At 43.9% G+C, this 20,121-nt stretch overlaps 1 protein-coding gene across 1 annotated transcript in view; it reads left to right on the top strand.

The window, feature by feature from the left end:
* The window catches only part of LOC120403843 (NACHT, LRR and PYD domains-containing protein 3-like), a 65,605-nt gene extending 47,236 nt beyond the window's left edge, over positions 1 to 18,369 (top strand). The window contains exons 10-11 of the mRNA XM_039535650.1: positions 8,467 to 8,637; positions 16,779 to 18,369. Of these exons, the coding sequence (XP_039391584.1) occupies positions 8,467 to 8,637; positions 16,779 to 17,067 (460 nt within the window). The 3' untranslated portion in view covers positions 17,068 to 18,369. The remainder of the gene's footprint in view (positions 1 to 8,466; positions 8,638 to 16,778) is intronic.
* The last annotated feature ends 1,752 nt before the right edge of the window (positions 18,370 to 20,121 follow it).

Here is a 20,121-nt window from a genome sequence, read left to right as displayed (position 1 = left end):
TTGTAGTGTTGAGTTATGTTCTTTTAATCCAAAACACTGTATCCTACAGTGTGTGGATCCCAGCCCTGGACCCTCCCAACTCTGCTCCCAAGGCAAAGAACAGAGAGCCACTGATGTGTTCATTGGTTGCATTTTACTAGTTAAACAATTGAACAATGTTGTGAGCTCTACCCTCGCCTCCTGTGCAGGGTAAAGCAGCTGTGCAGCTGCCCTAAAGGTGCAGCCAACAATCCTGCTGACACAGGGTAATCCTGGGTATGCAAAATAGGTATAGCCTGTTCTGTGCCACCCATGTCCCCATCCCAACTGGGGTGTGTGCAGAGGCATGGAGGGTGTATGTCAGGGGCATGAGAGGATGGGGCAGAGTGCACGGAGCTCCTTCAGAAGCTAGGCTGGCAAAGCAGCTGGGGTAATTTAGAGCACCTTGAGGTTCTTCCAAGTTATACCAGAGACTGTTTGGGCCACTGCTTGGCCCTGAAACAGGAAGATAGAAATGGGGTTTAGAGCCAATTGCTTCACTCCTAGGGCTCCTTGTTGTCCTCATTGGTACCAAGTGTGAACTTGATGCAGCTGAGGACAGAGTCTAGTGCACAGCATATTTCCCTGCTAGAAACATAATTACTTTATTCAGTCAAGCAATAATAATGACAGACACCTCACTTCTGAATGGGAGCTATCACTCTTGCTCTCTTAAAAGGTCTGGAGACTAAAGAAAATTAAACACTTTGTTCTTCCCAACTGGCTGTAAACAATGAATGTGAATAAATAACATCAACATTAATGTGTTTTCCCCAAAGGGGCTGGCAAACAGGTTATTTCTGGCCAAAGTGTCACTGTAATGCTTCCCAGGGTACCCAAAGCTGGGAGGCACTTTGCTACAATCTGCTGGTAGTGTGAGGTTCCCCAACTCCGCCAGTCACTGGCCACATAAGCCCCCCCTCTAGGCCTCACAGTCCTTCTGCAGATTAGTAATAGACACCCTCCAAACCTGTGACCCCTCCAACTGTCCCCCTGGAGCATCCAGCCCCTCACCCACTGGATACTCATGTATTTACAGGTATTCTATTCCCAAAAGAACAGTATATCTCAGGTTGCCAGTTTCGCCTCAGGATCACCACTCTGCTCAAATCACACTTAGATTTGCTTATACTGAAAAGAATCATAGGACCGAAAGGAACCTCGAGAGGTCATCAGCTCCAGTCCCTGCACTCATGGCAGGACCAAGCACTATCTAGACCATTCCTGATAGGTGTTTGTCTAACCTGCCTTTAGAAATCTCCAGTGATGGAGATTCCACAACCTCCGTAGGCAATTTATTCCAGTGCTTAACTACCCTGACAGTTAGGAAATTTTTCCTAATGTCCAACTTAAACCTCCATTGCTGCAATTTAAGCCCATTGCTTCTTATCAAAGGTTAAGGAGAATAATTTTTCTTCCTCCTCCTTGTAACAACCTTTTAGATACTCGAAAACTGTTATCATGTCCTCTCTGTTTTCTCTTTTCCAGACTAAACAAACCCAATTCTTTCAATCTTCCTTCATAGGTCATATTTTTTAAGCAGATCCCTAATCATGCTTAAAAAGAACAGGAGTACTTGTGGCAGCTTAGGCCTGGTCCACACTGGGGGGCAGTGTCGAGGTAAGATACGCATCTTCAGCTACGGGAATACTGTAGCTGAAGTCGAAGTATCTTATCCCGACTTACCTCCTGTCCTCACCGCTCAGCATCAACGTCCGAGGCTCCCCCGTCAACTCTGCTACCGCCACTCGCTCCGGTGGAGTTCCGGAGTCGACAGGAGCGCGTTCGGGGATCGATATATCGCGTCTAGATGAGACGCGATATATCAATCCCCGCAAAATTGATCGCTACCCGCCGATTCGGCAGGTAGTCTGGACGTACCCTTAGAGACTAACAAATTTATTGTAGCATAAACTTTCATGGGCTGCATCTGATGAAGTGAGCTGTAGCCCACGAAAACTTATACTACAATAAATTTGTTAGTCTCTAAGCTGCCACAAGCACTCCTGTTCTTTTTGCGGATACAGATTAACTCGGTTGCTACTCTGAAACTAATCATCCTTGTTGCTCTTCTCTGGACTTTCTCCAATTTGTTCACATCTTTCCTGAAATGTGGCACCCAGAACTGGACACAATACTTGAGTTGAGGCCTAATCAGCGTGGAGTTGAGCAGAAGAATTACTTCTTGTGTCTTGCTTAAAACACTCCTATTAATACATCCCAGAATGATGTTTGCTTTTTTTGCAACAGCTTTACACTGTTGACTCATATTTAGCTTGTGGTCTACTATGACCCCTAAATCCCTTTCCACAAGTACTCCTTCCTAGGCAGTCATTTCCCATTTTGTACATGTACAACTGATTGTTCCTTCTTCAGAAGAGTACTTTGCATTTGTCCTTATTGAATTTCATCCTATTTACCTCAGATCATTTCTCTAGTTTGTCCAGATCATTTTAAGTTTTCATCCTATCCTCTAAGACACTTGCTTGGTATCATCTGCAAACTTAATAAGTGTACTCGCTATGGCATGATCTGAATCCTTGTTGGAGACATTGAAAAGAACTGGACCCAGAATTGATCCCTGCAGAACCCCACTCGTTATGCCCTTCCAGCTTGACTGTGAACCATTGATAACTATTCTTTGGGAGCAGTTTTCCAACCAGTTATGCATTCACCTTATAGTAACTCCAGCTAGGTTGTATTTCCTTAGTTTCTTAATGAGAAGGTCATGCAAGACTGTATCAAAAGCTTTACTAAAATCTAAATATACCACATCTACCACATCCTGTTAGGATATAGATATTCAGGCCTATCTGAAAAGGCCTATACTTTAAGAATTTAGATGTATTCTTATCACTTAGCTAGTTATACAGGTATAAAGAAAGAATAAAAAAATCACTGTCTGTCTGTGTAATGACCTTCTCTTACTGTGACAGTCTGAGGCCTGGTTCTTAGGCTAAGGCCTTTGGTTAAGCAGCAGAGACCAGCCATAAACTGGGAAATGTATGGTCACATCCTCACATTCCAAACTAGTCATATTGAAATAAGGCAATCTGGGGCTGTTAGGAAGGTCATTCAATCTATCACCTCCAGAGAAAGGGAAGAGCCTAAAACACGTAAAAGGAAATTTAGTTTGATGGCTTTCTGTCTGGTAAGAACTCACTTATCAATAGACACAGCTGGAGAACCCTTAAGTCTGTATACATGTAGTTGTAAAATCCTCACCTCTGTATTGTTTTATATGTTTATTTGCATGGTCTCTGTCTGGTTCTGTGATTGTTTCTGTGTGCTATATAATTAATTTTGCTGGGTGTAAACTAATTAAGGTGGTGGGATATAATTGATTAGCTAATCATGTTACAATATGTGAGGATTGGTTAGGTAAATTTTAGTAGAATGATTGGTTAAGGTATAGCTAAGAATATTACTATATAAATTAGGGGCAAACAAGAAGTAAGTTGGAATTCAAAAATAAGGAAAAGGAACTTGAATTTAAGCTTGCTGAAAGTTCACCCCAATAAACATCGAATTGTTTGCAACTTCGGACTTCGGGTATTGTTGCTCTCTGTTCATGCAAGAAGGACCAGAGAAGTGTGAGAGTGAAGGAATAAGCTCTCTAACACATCCCCCCCCATCCACAAGACTTGATACCCTGTCAAAGAAAGCTATCAGGTTGGTTTGACATGATTTGTTCTTGACAAATCCATGCTGATTATCACTTTATTATAGTCTAGATATTTGCAAATTGATTCCTTAATTATTTGCTTCATTATCTTACCTTGTACAGAAGTTAAGCTGACTGGTCTGTAATTGCCTGGGTTGTCCTTGTTTCCCTTTTTATAGATAGGCACTTTATTTGCTCTTTTCTGGTCTTCTGGAATCTCCCCTGTCTTCTGTGACTTTTCGAAGATAATAGTTAATGGCTCAGATATTTCCTCAGTCAGTTCCTTGAGTATTCTAGGATGCATTTCACCAGGCCCTGGTGACTTGAAGACATCTAACTTGTCCAAGTAACTTTGAACTTGTTCTTTCCCTATTTTAACATATGAACCTACCTCATTTTCACTGGCATTCTCTATGGCAACCTTGGTGAAAACCGAAACAAATAAGTCATTAAGCACTTCTGCCATTTCCCCATTTTCTGTTATTGTTTTTCCCTCTTCATGAGTAATGGTCCTGCCCTCTCCTTGGTCTTCCTCTTGCTTCTAATGTATTTGTAGAATGTTTTCTTGTTACCCTTTATGTCTCTAACTAGTTTGATCTTGTTTTGTGCCTTGGCCTTTCTAATTTTGTCCCTACATACATGTGTTATTTGTTTATAGTCCTCCTTTGTAATTTGACCTTGTTTCCACTTTTTGTAGGACTCTTTTTTTTATTTTTAGATCATTTGAGATCTCCTGGTTTAAACCAGGGTGGTCTCTTGTCACACTTCCTGTCTTTTTTACACAGTGGGAGAGTTTGCTCTTGTGCCCTTAATAATGTCTTTCTGAAAAACTGCCAGCTGTCTTCTATTTTTTTCCCCTTCCCATGAGATCTTACCTACCAACTCCCTGAGTTTGCTAAAGTCTGCCTTCTTGAAATCCATTGTCTTTATTTTGCTGTTTTCGTTCCTACCATTCCTTAGAATCATGAACTCATTATTTCATGATCATTTTCACTCAAGCTGCCTTCCACTTCCAAATTCTCAACCAGTTCCTCCTTATTTGTCAAAATCAAGTCTAGAACAGCCTCTCCCCTAGTAGCTTTCTCCACCTTCTGGAACAAAAAATTGCCTCCAATACATTCTAAGGATTTACTGGATAATCTGTGCCTTGCGGTGTTATTTTCCCAACAGATGTCTGGGTAGTTGAAATCCCCCATTACCACCAAGTCCTGTGCTTTGGATGTTTTTGTTAGTTGTTTGAAAAACTCCTCATCCACCTCTTCTTCCTGGTCTGTAGAAGACCCCCTACTGTGACATCACCGTTATTTTTTACCCCTTTTATCCTTATCCAGAGCATTTCAACAAGTCTGTCTTCTATTTCCATCTCAACCTCAGACCAAGTGTATACCTGCTTAATATATAAGGCAACACCTGTCCTTCCCCCCTGCCTATCCTTCCTCAGCAAGCTGTACCCTTCTATACTAATTTCCAATCATGCGTATTGTCCCACCAGGTCTCTGTGATGCCAGCTATGTCATAGTTGTGGTCATTGACCAGCACTATGAGTTCTTCTTGCTTATTCCCCATACTTCTTGCATTAGTATACAGACATTTAAGATAATAATTTGATTCCCCCCACAAAGTTCTGTCTTGTCTCTTGTTGATCCCTCCTATTACAGCCCATGCTCTCCCCAATTTCTGACCCTTCTCCCAAGTCTCCATGTGTTTTACTTACCTGTAGGCTTTGGTCTCCTGCCCCCTTCAAACCTAGTTTAAAGCCCTCCTCACTAGTTTGGCCAGTCTTCCCCTTCCTCAATAGGTGGACCCCATCTCTGCTTAGCAGGCCTTCTTCCTGGAACATCATCCTGTGGTCAAGGAAGCCAAAGCCCTCCTGGTGACACCATCTTAGCAGACAGGCATTGACCTTCAGGATGCATCCATCTGCCCAGGCCCCTACCCTTGACTGGAAGGATTGAAGAGAACACCACCTGCGCTCCGACCTCCTTCATCCATACCCCCAGAGCCCTGTAGTAATTTTTGATCTGCTGAGAGTCATACCTTGCAGTATCATTAGTGTCCACGTGGATGAGTAGCATGGAGTAATAGTCAGAGAGTCGGATGATCCTTGACAATCTCTTCATAATGTCTCGGATACGGGCCCCTGGAAGGCAGGGTCAGGGTAACAGATGGGTGCCTCCGTCCACCTCAGAAGAGTCTCCAACCACCACTACTCTGAGTTTCCTCCAGGGAGTGGTGGCTGAAGACCTCCCAGCCTTGGGGGTACATGGCTTCTCCTCCTCCACCTTAGTGGGAATTCCTCATCTCTAATTGCCAGAGCAGCATAACGGTTGTCCATCAACATAGGGGGTGGGATGGGTGTTGTGGTGGAGTATTGCCCGCTGCCAGAAGTAACCAGCTGCTAGTGTCCTCCCTCTGACAGAGTCATATCCTCCTCCCCCAGTGGTGTGCCAGGAGCCCTCTGTAGCTGGATAACGTCCCCTGCCTTTGACTTATCCTCATCAATACTCTCAAAAAATTCCTCATCTGCACGGATGCTCCTCAGCCTAGCCACCTCCTCCTGTAGCTCTCCCACCTACTTCCTGAGCGATTCCTCCAGCAGGCACCTTTCACACTGGATGGTCCCCTCAGCCTGGTTTTATGTGAGTGGGAAATGCAGGCCACAGTCTCTGCAAAGCCACACCAGGATCTGGGTAGAGACATCCATTGTCAGGTTCTCTGTCTGGCTACAGGTGCAAGTGGAGGAGATAGGATCAGTATTGGCACAGGTGATACGGCCCTTCCTAACCATAGTCACTGTCTCAAGACTCCCTCCTACACCCCCCCTTTCAAACTCCCTTGTTTGCGGTCTCCTGGTCACTTAGCCTCTGGCTTTTAAGGCCTTCTCTCCTAAGTCAGTCCTATCATCTTGTTATCACACAGGGGGAAGGTGATCACTAGCCTGATTGAGGGTGATCAAGGCAACCAGGCTCAAACAGTCCCCAGACATACAATCCCTACTGACCCAATAACTGAAGTAAACCTGAAAGAGAAAGAAAGACACAAACAAACAGTCAAGCAAACTCAAACTCACTCACCCCAAGGTTTGTACTCACACCTTGTTTGATTCAGCAGAGGGATTGCCTTTTCATTCTCCCCCTCTCAAACTCTCCAGTTTGTGGTCCCCTATTTGCTAGCTCCCCCTGATAATAAGATACTTTATCGTACAGGAGAGTATCTCACGCAAAGTTTCCCCCCCAGCCATTAACAGCCAGGCTGGTTATAACCCTTCATTCATAAAACAAGGCAGCTGGCAGCTAGGTAAAAGATACTGGGTGTCTCTCTGCATTTCCCTGATAAAGCAGACTACTTAAGTTGACCTAGGTTATGTCAGTGTACAGCCACTGCGGTAATTGAATCTGTTTTACATGTCCAAACCAGGCTCCTTGGGTTGGTGGTGTGCGTCCTCACTAGGAGTGCTTGCACCAATTTAACTGCCATTGGGGGATGGTTTCTGACAGGCAGCAACAGCTGATGTAGGCAACAGTGTCTACACTGACACTGCATTGACCTAACTACATCACCTTAAATGCTACACCTCTTGTGGAGGTGGAGTTAAGTTGGTGTAGCGGGCGAGTTGCGTTAGTGGGAGCTACATTTTAGTGTAGACGATTACAGAGTTAGGTTGACATAAAATGCATGACGTTGACCTAAGTGTGTAGTGTAGACCAGCCCTAATTCTTTGATCTTCATCACAAACAGGACACGCTTCTGCTGTGTGCTCCTTCTTGGAGATTTTGTGATCTCTTGTCAATTTCACAATCTTGATTAGCTAGTGGCTGTATATGTAGATAGACTTACATTGTAAGACACACAATACACAATGGACAGCCAGGCAGAGATAAGCATCTCCTACCCACTGCTGGATAAAATCTGTTTATCACCTTCAGGTGACCTGTCTTAATTTACATAGCTTCAGAACATACTTTTCACTATACATGCAGAACTTCTTAAACATCATTTGTACATGCATCTCACCATGATTAGGACAACCAATGTGTTACTGGCTGTTGGTATAGTCCTTACATACTGCCCCCTTGGTGCACAGTTATGTAGACATCAGACCCACGGTATCCTTTGCAAACCACTGTGCACCTCTTATGCCAGTTGGCACCAAGAGATGTCTGGGTCAGAGTCATACTGATAACACAGCTCAGCCAGCAAGTGTTATTGAGAGTGGATTGTGGGCTGCCCCCACCTACTTTCCCTGGCTCTTAGGATCCTGCTACCCAGCCTTCTCTCCCTACTGCCTGCAGCCTGCTGCTCACCCTCACACACATTGGTCATCTCTATGTCAGCCATATTCACTGTCCCCAGGATGTCACTTTACTCTCCTTATTACTCTGGTTAACACAGCACCCACTATTAGCTAGGTGCTGATCTGAGTCCCTGCCAGTCCCAGAATATCCTGGAGCCCAGTCCTGTCTCTCCAACTCATTATAGATAAGGGGTATCCACTTGTGGACCAGCAGCTCATTACAGAATGTTGTTAGGACTCTCCAGCCCATTAGAAATGGACTCTCAATCTCCCTTTCCTTTTGACTCAGATGAACATTCCCTTGTGAAATGCACAGGAACTGACACAACAGGTGCACATGGAAATGAATTCCCTCAGGAGGCTGTCATGCCAGTAGGAGTATTGCGATTTATCTGTGGATGTCTAGAGCAGAAAATCTCCTAGACACCACCAACAGCAGTGACTGAGGCAAAAATAAACAATTTTTTCTTGATATCTTTGGCTCCTGCAGATTGAGTCGTTGTGATTTCACAGTTGCTTGTTGTGGGGAGCTCTTCTCTGCTCTTGGTTCAAACCGGGCCCTTAGAGAACTGGACATATGTATGAACGAACTGGAAGATTCAGGGGTGAAGCAGTTGTGCGAAGGACTGAAACATCGAAACTGCAAACTGCAGAAATTGTGGTAAGTTACAGCTGGGATTTGAACCTGTGACCCTGGTTATCTGTGGTTATTAACACAGTGTCAGGATTAAGGTCTTTTTACTAGAATCATAGAGTTACTGTCCATGCCCATAACCCAAGAACTGGCTCTCATTTTTTCTCTCACTGCTATGCAGATAGGCTGCAATTTACTAGTGAAAAACTTGAATGATCTAGTGTCTCTTGCTCATGTTCCAATACGTCTGTTAGTCTACAAGGTGCCATAGGACTCTTTGCTGCTTTTACGGATCCAGACTAACACGGCTACCCCACTGATACTAGTGTCTCTTAGTGCACTCGGAAGCTGCATATTGTCATGTTAAAACCTCCAGTTCTTTCACTTAATAAGCAGGAATGAGAACACAAGTCTGAAAGCCTTTCACAATTTAATTAAAAGAACCTTCCTTCATTCAAATAATTTACCACCATTACCACAAATAATCCTGGGACAAAGACAAACAAACAAAAACAGAAAAAGAGAGGCAGAGTGAAAAGACCCAGAGGAGAGCATTAGCTTACGTGTTATTTGCAGCTCACATAAACACGCAGCCACGTGTTTTAAACCTACAGCTACAAGTGAATGTTTTGAAGTATCTGGGCCACAACACTGAAGAGGATCAGGAAAAGTGCTTAAACGAGTCATTGAGAATGAGCGGGACGAGAGAGAAAACAAGACTAGAGAAGATGAAAGGCAGATAGGAGGGAATGGAAGCTAGTTCTGTGGAACTTTGGAATGGTAACTATGTTTTTTTAAATGTCCAGCTCTTCGCACAATCCTAAATATCCCCCCCACCCCAGTCTGTGGTTCGGGGATGTTCTAAACAGTTCCTTTCAGAGACTTAATGCAGGGAAGTCCTTTGGCCTATGGTATACAGGAGATCAGACTAGATTATCATAGTGGTCCCATCTGGCCTTAGAATCTATGAATATTCCCTCTGCAGATTTATTCAGCCTTTGCCTGAGGAATTGCTTGGGCCAATATTGACCTGCAGCCAGCAGATTCCTCTCACTCTTGTGCTACTCTTCACATTCCCCACATAGGATTAGCAGGGCCACTGGTTCAGGGATCACGATATCCCTTCCCACTGCTGCTGATGCTGCTGCAGAGGCAAGGAATGAACAGTGGGCATTATGTGGGGTGGTTATCAGACCTGCATTTTTGGCTCCTACTATTATTGAAACGAGCTTTTGTCTGAATATGTGCATTTCTGGTGTAAATCTACTGGAGATTCAGTATAGTGAGAATGCGAGGGTTGTTTGCACAAGAAAGTTGTTGTACACTCTTAATTAGCTTTTAGAGAGGAAGGCTGGTCTACAGATTAGGGCAGTAGCTTGGGACTCCTGGGTTCCATTCCCTCCTCTGCCAGACCCCCTGTGTGACCTTGGGCAAGTCACTTAGTCCCGCTGTGCCTCAGATGTGTAGATGGGGACACTAGCTCTGCGCTACCTCACAGGAGTATCCGGAAGAGAAATACACTGAAAAATATTGAGTTGTTTAGGTACTACACAGACCTGCCACCATTTATAAAACAATCCATAGATTCCATTAACATATATTAAAATTAATTCGCAGACATAATGCCTGTTTGTCCTACTCAGACCCACTGTGTGAATTCATCCCATCCATCTAAACTAGCATTCACTGCACACCATCGGGGTAAATTTGGATACAATCTGGGTTTTATCCAACTGTCCTTCATGGTTTTCCCCTTGCCTCCCTCCCAAACTGCCCTCGAGTGGTTCCTCTTGCTGCATCTGTCTCTCTCCCTCTTCTTGGCCTTGTGTTATGGGAATCTAGCTCCTGACGTCGTCTTAGGCCTGGTCTACACTACGCGTTTAAACCTGTTTTAGGTGCGTAAAACCGATTTAACGCCACAACCGTCCACACTAAGAGGCCCTTTATATCGGTATAAAGGGCTCTTTAAACCGGTTTCTGTACTCCTCCCTAACGAGAGGAGTAGGGCTAATATCGGTATTAACATATCGGATTGGGGTTAGTGTGGCCGCAGATCGACGGTATTGGCCTCCGGGCGGTATCCCACAGTGCACCAGTGACCGCTCTGGACAGCAAGCTGAACTCAGATGCAGTGGCCAGGTAGACAGGAAAAGCCCCGCGAACTTTTGAATATTTCCTGTTTGCCCAGCGTGGAGCTCCGATCAGCACAGGTGGTGATGCAGTTAAAAATCAAAATAAAGAAAGAGCTCCCGCATGAACCATGCGGACATGATCGCTGTAAGGGCAGGCAAATCTGTTCTATCAGCGCTCCGTTACAGAAGACGAAATTCAAAATCATTTTTTAAATATCTCCAGACAGATGCCATAGCAGGGACTCAGCGCACTGCTGCGTGGCAAGCGTAACGGAAAGCCAAAGAATCAAATGGACGCTCATGGACTGGAGGACTCAAGCTATCCCACAGTTCCTGCAGTCTCTGACAAGCATTTGCATTCTTGGCTGAGCTCCAAATGCTTCTAGGGTCAAAAACAGTGTCCGCAGTGGGTCAGGGCATAGCTAGGCAATTTACGCACCCCCCCGCCCACTCCCAGAAGTGAAAGGGAAAACAATCCTCTCTTGACTCTTTTACATGTCACCCTATCTTTACTGAATGCTGCAGATAGACGCGATGGTGCAGCACTCAACACCAACATCCTTGCTCCCCCCATGCTATGGCTGGCTGATGGTACAAAAAGATGGAAATCCGTCCTCATCATCAGCCTATTGGCACATGGGGCAGTGCAAAAGGACTGGTAACCATGATGACCAGCATCTGTTAGGTCAATCAAGGGCGCCTGGTCCTAATTTTTCCTGGTAGATGGTACAATATGGCTGATAACCATCATCATCATAGCAACAGGGGGCTGAGCTTCATCAGCCCCCACCCTTCATGTGTAAAGAAAAGATTCAATTGCCCCTGGACTAGCAGCAGGATGCTGGGCTCCTCTCCTCCACACTCCTTAATGTCCTATGTGGACTATCATAGCAACTGGAGGCTGCCTTCCACTCATTTCTCACTAACAAGTATTCCTGCATTCTTTATTACTTCATCACACAAGTGGGGGGACAATGCTATGGTAGCCCAGGAAGGCTGGGGAAGAATGGAATGAACAGGTGGGGTTGTTGCAGGAGCACCCCCTGTGAATAGCATACAGCTCATAATCTATGCAGGATCTGACACAGAGCAGCTGTGCTCTCTGGTTCTCTGATACAGTGTTTCTCTAGTACACTTGCCCATATTCTAGACAGGACTGATTCTATTTTTAGATACCAAAAAGGAGGGATTGACTCAGGGAGTCATTCCCAATTTTGGCTTTTGCGCCCCTGGCTAAGAGCAGCCAGGGGCACTTATGACAGCAGCAAATGGAACAGTGCAAAAGGACTGGTAGCCATGCCCATCTTATTACCAATTTATGGTATGGTAGATGGTACAATATGGCTGATAACCATCTCTGCTATCATGCAAAAGCAAAAGCATGCAGCTGTGTAGCACTGCTGAATCGCCTCTGTGAGCGGCATCTAGTACACATACGGTGACAGTCACAAAAGGCGAAACAGGCTCCATGATTGCCATGCTATGGCATCTTCCAGGGCAATCCAGGGAAAAAGGCATGAAATGCTTGTCTGCCGTTGCTTTCCCAGCGGAAGGAGTGACTGACGACATTTACCCAGAACCACCCGCGACAATGATTTTTGCCGCATCAGGCACTGGGATCTCAACCCGGAAATTCAAAGGGGGGGGGGAGGCTGCGGGAACTATGGGATAGCTACGGAATAGCTACCCACAGTGCAATGCTCCAGAAATCGACGCTAGCCTCGGACCGTGGACGCACACCACCGATTTAATGTGTTTAGTGTGGCCGCGCACACTCGATTTTATACAATCTGTTTTGTTAAACCGGTTTATGTAAATTCGGAATAATCCCATAGTGTAGACGTACCCTTAGTGTAAAGCAGAAAGCAGCTGTTGATGGGGGACAAGGATGTGGCCTGATGAGCCGCTACTTACACCCAACTTAACAGGAGTGAAACATGAGCAGTAGCATTTCATACGGAGTCTGTATTGTCATACGGAGTGGGAGCCCCACCATAAGGAGATGCTTCCTTTTCAGGCTGTCCTTTGTTCTTGGCGCCCCTGTCTAAAATCTGTCTGTCAAGTCCCCTCCTTCACCTCATTTGAATCTCTCATGAAAACTCACTTTTCAGAATCTGCTACAAAACTGTGTCTCTGCACTGTAATCTCTAACACAATTAATAAGAAACTAACCCCCCAAATCAAACCACAGCATTTAAATCCCCCCAGGCCATGTCTGTGCATGTACCACTGAGTAATGTACATACACTTGCTTTGTAACCCAAGTCATCCTCACCTCCCTAGTGTAATATCCTCACTTGTCTGTCATGTCCGTCATTTAGACTCCAAAAAGTAAGCAGATTCTTACATCTGTGTGGAGTCCTATTGAAGTCAGTGGAGCTCTGTTCCGGTAAAGGGTCCAGCTGTGCAAATTCTACTGCAAGATCGGGGCCTTAGATTATAAACTGTTCAGGGGAGGGACCTGTGTTCTATGCCACTTGTGTGCTATAAAGTATCAGTCAGATGTCTGTGCCACAGGCTCTCATTAACCCCTTCTCTCCCTGTATGGGGTTGGTACATCCCATCGCAAGGGGAAATCTCCCTCTGTATGTTTACTACAGTGAAGATTAGCACATGCTGTTTACAGTCGTGCTGACCTCTATTTTGTGATGGGAGCTGGTTGTGCATTTTTTGGAAGAGAATGGCAGAGAGATTCAGGTGGGCTGGCAAAGCATAAAATGCCTATAGGTTTTGTTAAAAAGAAATTGTGAACTCCAGCCCAAATCAAAACTTAATGAACTTCTGGTCAAGGCAGCTGACATCTTTCAGGATGGTATCAGGACCTTAAAACCTACCAAAGCAACAGATGTCCTTGCAAAGGGAGAAATTCTACATTTTTGCAAAGCTCATCCTGTACATTTTGTGATAGAACCAAAGGTAGAAGCAGAATTTCAGTACTGATAGGACTCTGGAATTATTTCAAGGTTAACTGGTGTGAATGGAGCACTCCTACAGTGATGAAAAGTTATAGATGAAAGGCTGGCTGGATCTGTGGTGATATCAAGGTTACCATTAATCCATTATTGCATATGGATAAATATCCATTACCTAGAATAGGTGATATATTTGCAGGTGGTAAGCATTCCTCCTCAAGCAACCTCTCCCAAGCCTACCCAGAAATAGAGACAGAAGACAGTGACAAGTACCACCCCACAATTAACATATTTCAATATAACAGACTAGTGTTTGGAACAGGATTCACACCTGCTATTTAGCAGTGAGCCATGGACCATGTAACAGAGTATTCTTGGCACTTAGAGTTACTAGGATGATCAACTGTTCATGGGACCTAATGATGAAGAGCATTTTGAAAACCTCTGAAAGGTGCTCTCTGTGGGCTTGTCTACATGCATAGCTAAAGCCCTGTGTGGACACTCCTATTTCAGAAGAGTGCCCTTTTCTGATCTCAGAGTAGCAGCCGTGTTAGTCTGTATCCGCAAAAAGAACAGGAGTACTTGTGGCACCTTAGAGACTAACAAATTTATTGTAGCATAAGCTTTTGTGGGCTACAGCTCACTTCATTTGGATGCATGCAGTGGAAGATACAGTAGGAAGACACACACACACACACACACACACACACACGGAACATGAAACAATGGGTGTTACCATACACTTAAGAAAGGCCGTACCAGGTCAGACCAAAGGTCCATCTAGTCCAGTATCTGTCTACCGACAGTGGCCAATGCCAAGTGCCCCAGAGGAAGTGAACCTAACAGGCAATGATCAAGTGATCTCTCTCCTGCCATCCATCTCTATCCTCTGACAAACAGGCTTGGGACACCATTCCTTACCCATCCTGGCTAATAGCCACTTATGGACTTAGCCACCATGAATTTATCCAGTTCCCTTTTAAACATTGTTATAGTCCTAGCCTTCACAACCTCCTCAGGTAAGGAGTTCCACAAGTTCACTGTGCGCTGCGTGAAGAACTTCCTTTTATTTGTTTTAAACCTGCTGCCTATTAATTTCATTTGGTGACCCCTAGTTCTTGTATTATGGGAATAAGTAAATAACTTTTCCTTATCCACTTTCTCCACATCACTCATGATTTTACATACCTCTATCATATCCCCCCCTTAGTCTTCTCTTTTCCAAGCTGAAGAGTCCTAGCCTCTTTAATCTTTCCTCGTATGGGACCCTCTCTAAACCCCTAATCATTTTAGTTGCCCTTTTCTGAACCTTTTCTAGTGCTAGAATATCTTTTTTGAGGTGAGGAGACCACATCTGTATACAGTATTCGAGATGTGGGCGTACCATGGATTTATATAAGGGCAATAATATATTCTCAGTTTTATTCTCTATCCCCTTTTTAATGATTCCTAACATCCTGTTTGCTTTTTTGACTGCCTCTGCACACTGCGTGGACATCTTCAGAGAACTATCCACGATGACTCCAAGATCTTTTTCCTGACTTGTTGTAGCTAAATTAGCCCCCATCATGTTGTATGTATAGTTGGGGTTATTTTTTCCAACGTGCATTACTTTACATTTATCCACATTAAATTACACATTATAAGGAGAGTGATCAGTTAAGGTGAGCTGTTGTCAGCAGGAGAGAAAAAGAACTGTTTGTAGTGGTAATGAAAATGGCCCATTTCCAGCACTTGACAAGGAGATATAAGGAACTGTAGGGGGAGGGGGAGATAAACCTGGGAAAATAGTTTTACTTTCCGCAGGGATGTGCTGGCCGCTTTGGGAAGCAGTGTGGGGCCAAGGCAGGCAGGGAGCCTGCCTTAGCCTCACTGCACTGATGACTGGGAGCCACCAGAGGTAAGCACTGCTTGGCCAGAGCCTGCACCCCTCACTTCCTGCCCCAGCCTTGAGCCCCCTCTTGGAACCAGGACCCCACAACTCCTCCCATACCCCCTCTTACACCCCAATTCCCTGCCCAAGCCCTGAGCCCCCTCCCAGAGCCAGAACCCCATACTCCTTCCCACATCCCAACCCATGGCCCAGCCCAGTGAAAATGAGTGAGGTTTGGGGAGAGCATGTGACAAAGGGAGAGGGGATTGAGTGAGGTGAGGCGGGGCCTTATGGAAGGGGCAGGGCCTCAGGGAAGGGCTGGAGCGGGGCAAGAATGTTTGGGTTTGTCTGATTAGCAAGTTGGCAACCCTAGTCTCTGCTCATGGGAGGTGATGGCTGGGGAGCTGGAAGCCTGACTGTGGGTGCCCCTGCTGGATCATGGAGGCAGAATACAGGTGCAGTCGCCCTGGTCTGTGACACTCTGTGACACTTGCTGTAGAGCAGGGGTAGGCAATCTATGGCACACGTGCCGAAGGCGGCACGTGAGCTGATTTTCAGTGGCACTTACACTGCGCGGGTCCTGGCTACCCAGTTCAGGGAGCTCTGCATTTTAATTTAATTTTAAATGAAGGTTCTTAAACATTTTAAAAACCTTATTTACATTACATACAATAGTTTAGTTATATATTATAGACTTATAGAAAGAGACCTTCTAAAAACACTAAAATATATTACTGGCACGTGAAACCTTACATTAGAATGAATAAATGAAGACTCGGCACACCATTTCTGAAAGGTTGCCGACCCCTGCTGTAGACACACATCTTCCTGACATGAGGATGCACAGGATGGCAAGGGTCAGGAGGGCAAAATTAAGGTTATTTCAGGCCCTCAGTTCTGCATTTTTACACTTTCCAAAGTTGTCTTTTCTTCCTGTAACTTTAACACTGATTTTCTGGCATTTGTGGTTTTAAAATTGCATTGCTCTATTAAGATTTGTTTTTAAGAAGTTACTGGAAAATATCTACAAACTTGACTCTAGCTTGATAAAGATTTTTGGCAATTGTATTTTTTAAGTGTACAGTTAGAATATATTGCTCTGCAGCAATGCACTTCTGTGTTTCAGGTGGCTGTCCTAGAACATTTCTTATTGATATAGGTGTGCCGTGTCTTTTGTTTCAGAAAGTTTGTAATTGCAGGCATTTGAGCAACTCTATAAATGAAACTGATGGTTCATTTTTCTTTTCACAGCTTGTCTATCAATCATATAAATGAAAATACAACAAAGGATTTGAAAGTTTTGCAGAAGAAAAAACCTGATCTGTTGATTCTGCATGATAGAGAAATCAACTATTGGACCCTTAATACACAGACAAGCAGGCCTGTGTTTCCTCTACATCCGCACCATACATTCATTTGTAAATTGTCTTGTAGTGCAGCAATGATGTGGAATATTTTTGAGAGTCACTGGCTGTTTTCTGGACTTGTTCTGCTGTTAAGCATTGTTGTATACTGTTTTCTCTGGTTGATGACTATATAAGTGTCTGAAATCCAAGGTTTTGTGCAAGGTTCACTGATCCTCCTGTTCCTCCCTGAAAGGAACCTTTATCATGCAAGATGTTTGAAGTGGGAATTGAAATATGTCTGACTTCCCTTTAAAGCCAGAATATCAAAACACCTTGCCTGGGTAATGTGAGCATATTGCTGCAGGATGTACATCCAGAGAGGTCCCACCACCAGGGGAGGTTTGAATGTACTGGTACTAACTGGGTTTTCCAGAGACCAACAGTCAAGGAAAGGGCTTTTGGCATCCCAAGGCCGAGGGCCTTCTTTTGATCCAGCAAACAGACAGAGCCTTCAGCCTAAGGGGCCCCAATCCTTGGGCTTACTAGGACCCGATAAGACTGAGGGTGACCTCTGGTAAGCTTTTAGCATGTGTATAGGAACTGGTATTGTTTTGTATATGTTTCCTCTGTAATGTTTTGGATATGTTGTTGTAGCTCCTTGAGAAAGATTAACCACAAGTGCTGGATTCCAGGCAGACCTGCTGGGGAAATCACAGTGAAGTGCAGCCTTAACAGCAAGCCACAACCTCCCTTTGAGAGAGAGACACAAGTCTCTGCCAGGGGAGGTGATGGCTGGGAGCCTGAACCTTAAGGGGGAGCTCTTGAGGAAGACCAGGATGGGGATCAAAGCTGCAGTTATCGCGGAACCTGGGACATACCTTATTCACAGAAACGAAGTTACCTACGTCATCTTCAGTTCCTGGGTCTGTTTGTTGCACAAGTGCCAATATCATGGGGCCATGCACACTCTTGATGCTGCTCCATACTGGCATTGGGAGTGTAACGAGCACAGCACAATGCTGTTCATGCAGGTTTTGCAATATTAGCAAGTTGTTGTTGACAACTGTGACATGTTTCTCTTTTCAGGTCTCTGCTTCTTTCAAAAGACAGGAATGAATCCTTCAGGCACCTGGGCAGGCTGCAGATCTGCACATTTCTGAATCTCAAAACTTGTACCTAACTGTACAAGTTTATTGTATTGTGGCAGGAATCTGTGATGTGGTCGTCCCATCTTAAAAAAAGATATATTGGAATTGGAAAAGGTTCAGAAAAGGGCAATAAAAATTATTAGGGGTATGGAACAGCTTCTGTATGAGGAGAGATTAGTAAGACTAGGACTTTTCAGCTTGGAAAAGAGATGGCGAAGGGAAGATATGATTGAGGTCTATAAAATCATGACTGATGTAGATAAAGAAATGTTGTTTACAACTTCTCATAACACAAGAACTAGAGGTCACCAAATGAAATTAATAGGCAACAGGTTTAAAACAAACAAAAGGAAGTATTTTTTTTCACACAATGCACAGTCAATCTGTGGAACTCCTGGCCAGAGGATGTTGTGAAGGCCAAGACCATAATAGGGTTCAAAAAAGAACTAAATAAATTCATGGAGGATAGGTCCATCAATGGCTATTAGCCAGGATGGGCAGGGACAGTGTCCCTAGCCTCTATTTGCCAGAAGCTGGGACTGAGCAACAGGGGATAGATCACTTGATGACCTGTTCTGTTCATTCCCTCTGGGGCACCTGGCACTGGACACTGTTGGAAGACAGGATACTGGGCTAGATGGAACTTTGGTCTGACCCAGGATGACCCAGTATGGCCATTCTTATGTTCTAGAGAGATTTCGTTAAGCTGCATCCATATTAGGAAATCTCCATATTGATGGAGTAGCTTAAAATTCACTTTAGCTGTTGAACTAATTCTAAGGTTCCCACAGCAACATTAATGCAGCATAATAATAATATGCTCCTAACTTGTCACCCCAAGTGGAGTTTCCTAAACATTTCAATCCATTCAATGGATTAGATTAAAACAAGATTATCAACTACAAAGAGAGATTTTAAATGACTACAAGTAATGAGACCTAAGTCAGAAATGGTTTCAAGAAAAATAAAGGTAATATGTTTACTAATGCCTAAGTCCTTCATTTTCAGTTTAAACTGATTTTTACTCCCCTCCCACCCCCCCAAAATAAATCCTGGTCTTTACAAAACATATTATTCAATTTTTTTTTCCAATTTTCACCCTACTTTTGTATCATTCAAATTATAGAAACTCATTTTTACTAGGAAAATACATTGAATGAGATATATGTGTTCTGATAATACATTAGTCAAGTAAGGCTATGTATTAGTCTAGAAGATACATACAATAAACCAACAAACAGGCACACACGCAAGCGCTGATGTGTATGTGCATCTGAACTTACTGATGAATCTCATGCTCACCACGTACACGTTTCAAGCTGTTACCCGATAATGATTTAAGATTTGACCCATTAAAATGGGAAGAAAATGAAAATCTGTATCAAAATACGTTTCAGAACACGAGGAAGTATTTGAAAGTTTAAAAAAAACAAACAAACAGGAGAAAAGGCTGAAGTTGAGTGCATGCACTGCAAAGGGTGTGGCATCAAAGTTGACCCTCAGGCTGACTGAATTAAAGAACATTTGGAGAGCAAATGACACAATTCTAAAACAAGAAGGCGAAAATAGAAACAAGCAAACATTGGAATCATCATTCATCTAGTCACAGCAGAAAGAGCAAGATCAACACGATGTACTCAGTGAATTTGTATGTGCCCTCTGCTTTTCAGGTCAGCCGCTAGGCCTTGCTGTTGGTCCTTTAGTGAACTTTATATGAAATTTATGTGCAGCTGCAAAATCCTTGTCAAATTAATCAATCTTACCAAGAAATATTTGGAGGAGAATGATGTTGCTCTGACCAACAAAATTAAAGAGAAGAAGGTGGGAAATATAGTTCTTTGATTGTTGACAATTCACCATTATTCTTGACCGCCCCACCCTGGTGATTTTTGTTTTAATGTTTTTATTTTGTTGTGGAGACGCCTGCACTTGTTTTGGCAGATTTGGAGTTTGTAAAGTTAGCAAACAGTCAAACAGTTGCAGCTTGTGTCAGTAAAACTTTAAATGAATATTCACTTATCTGGAAGGACATGGTAACACTGAATTCCACCTCTGCTTCTTACTGCACAAAGTTCTCACAAGATGTAAAGCTGAATGAAA

This window comes from Mauremys reevesii, linkage group 4 (genome assembly GCF_016161935.1).
Source record: "Mauremys reevesii isolate NIE-2019 linkage group 4, ASM1616193v1, whole genome shotgun sequence".
NCBI classification, from domain to species: domain Eukaryota; kingdom Metazoa; phylum Chordata; order Testudines; family Geoemydidae; genus Mauremys; species Mauremys reevesii.
This window is presented reverse-complemented; position numbering and strand designations above follow the sequence as displayed.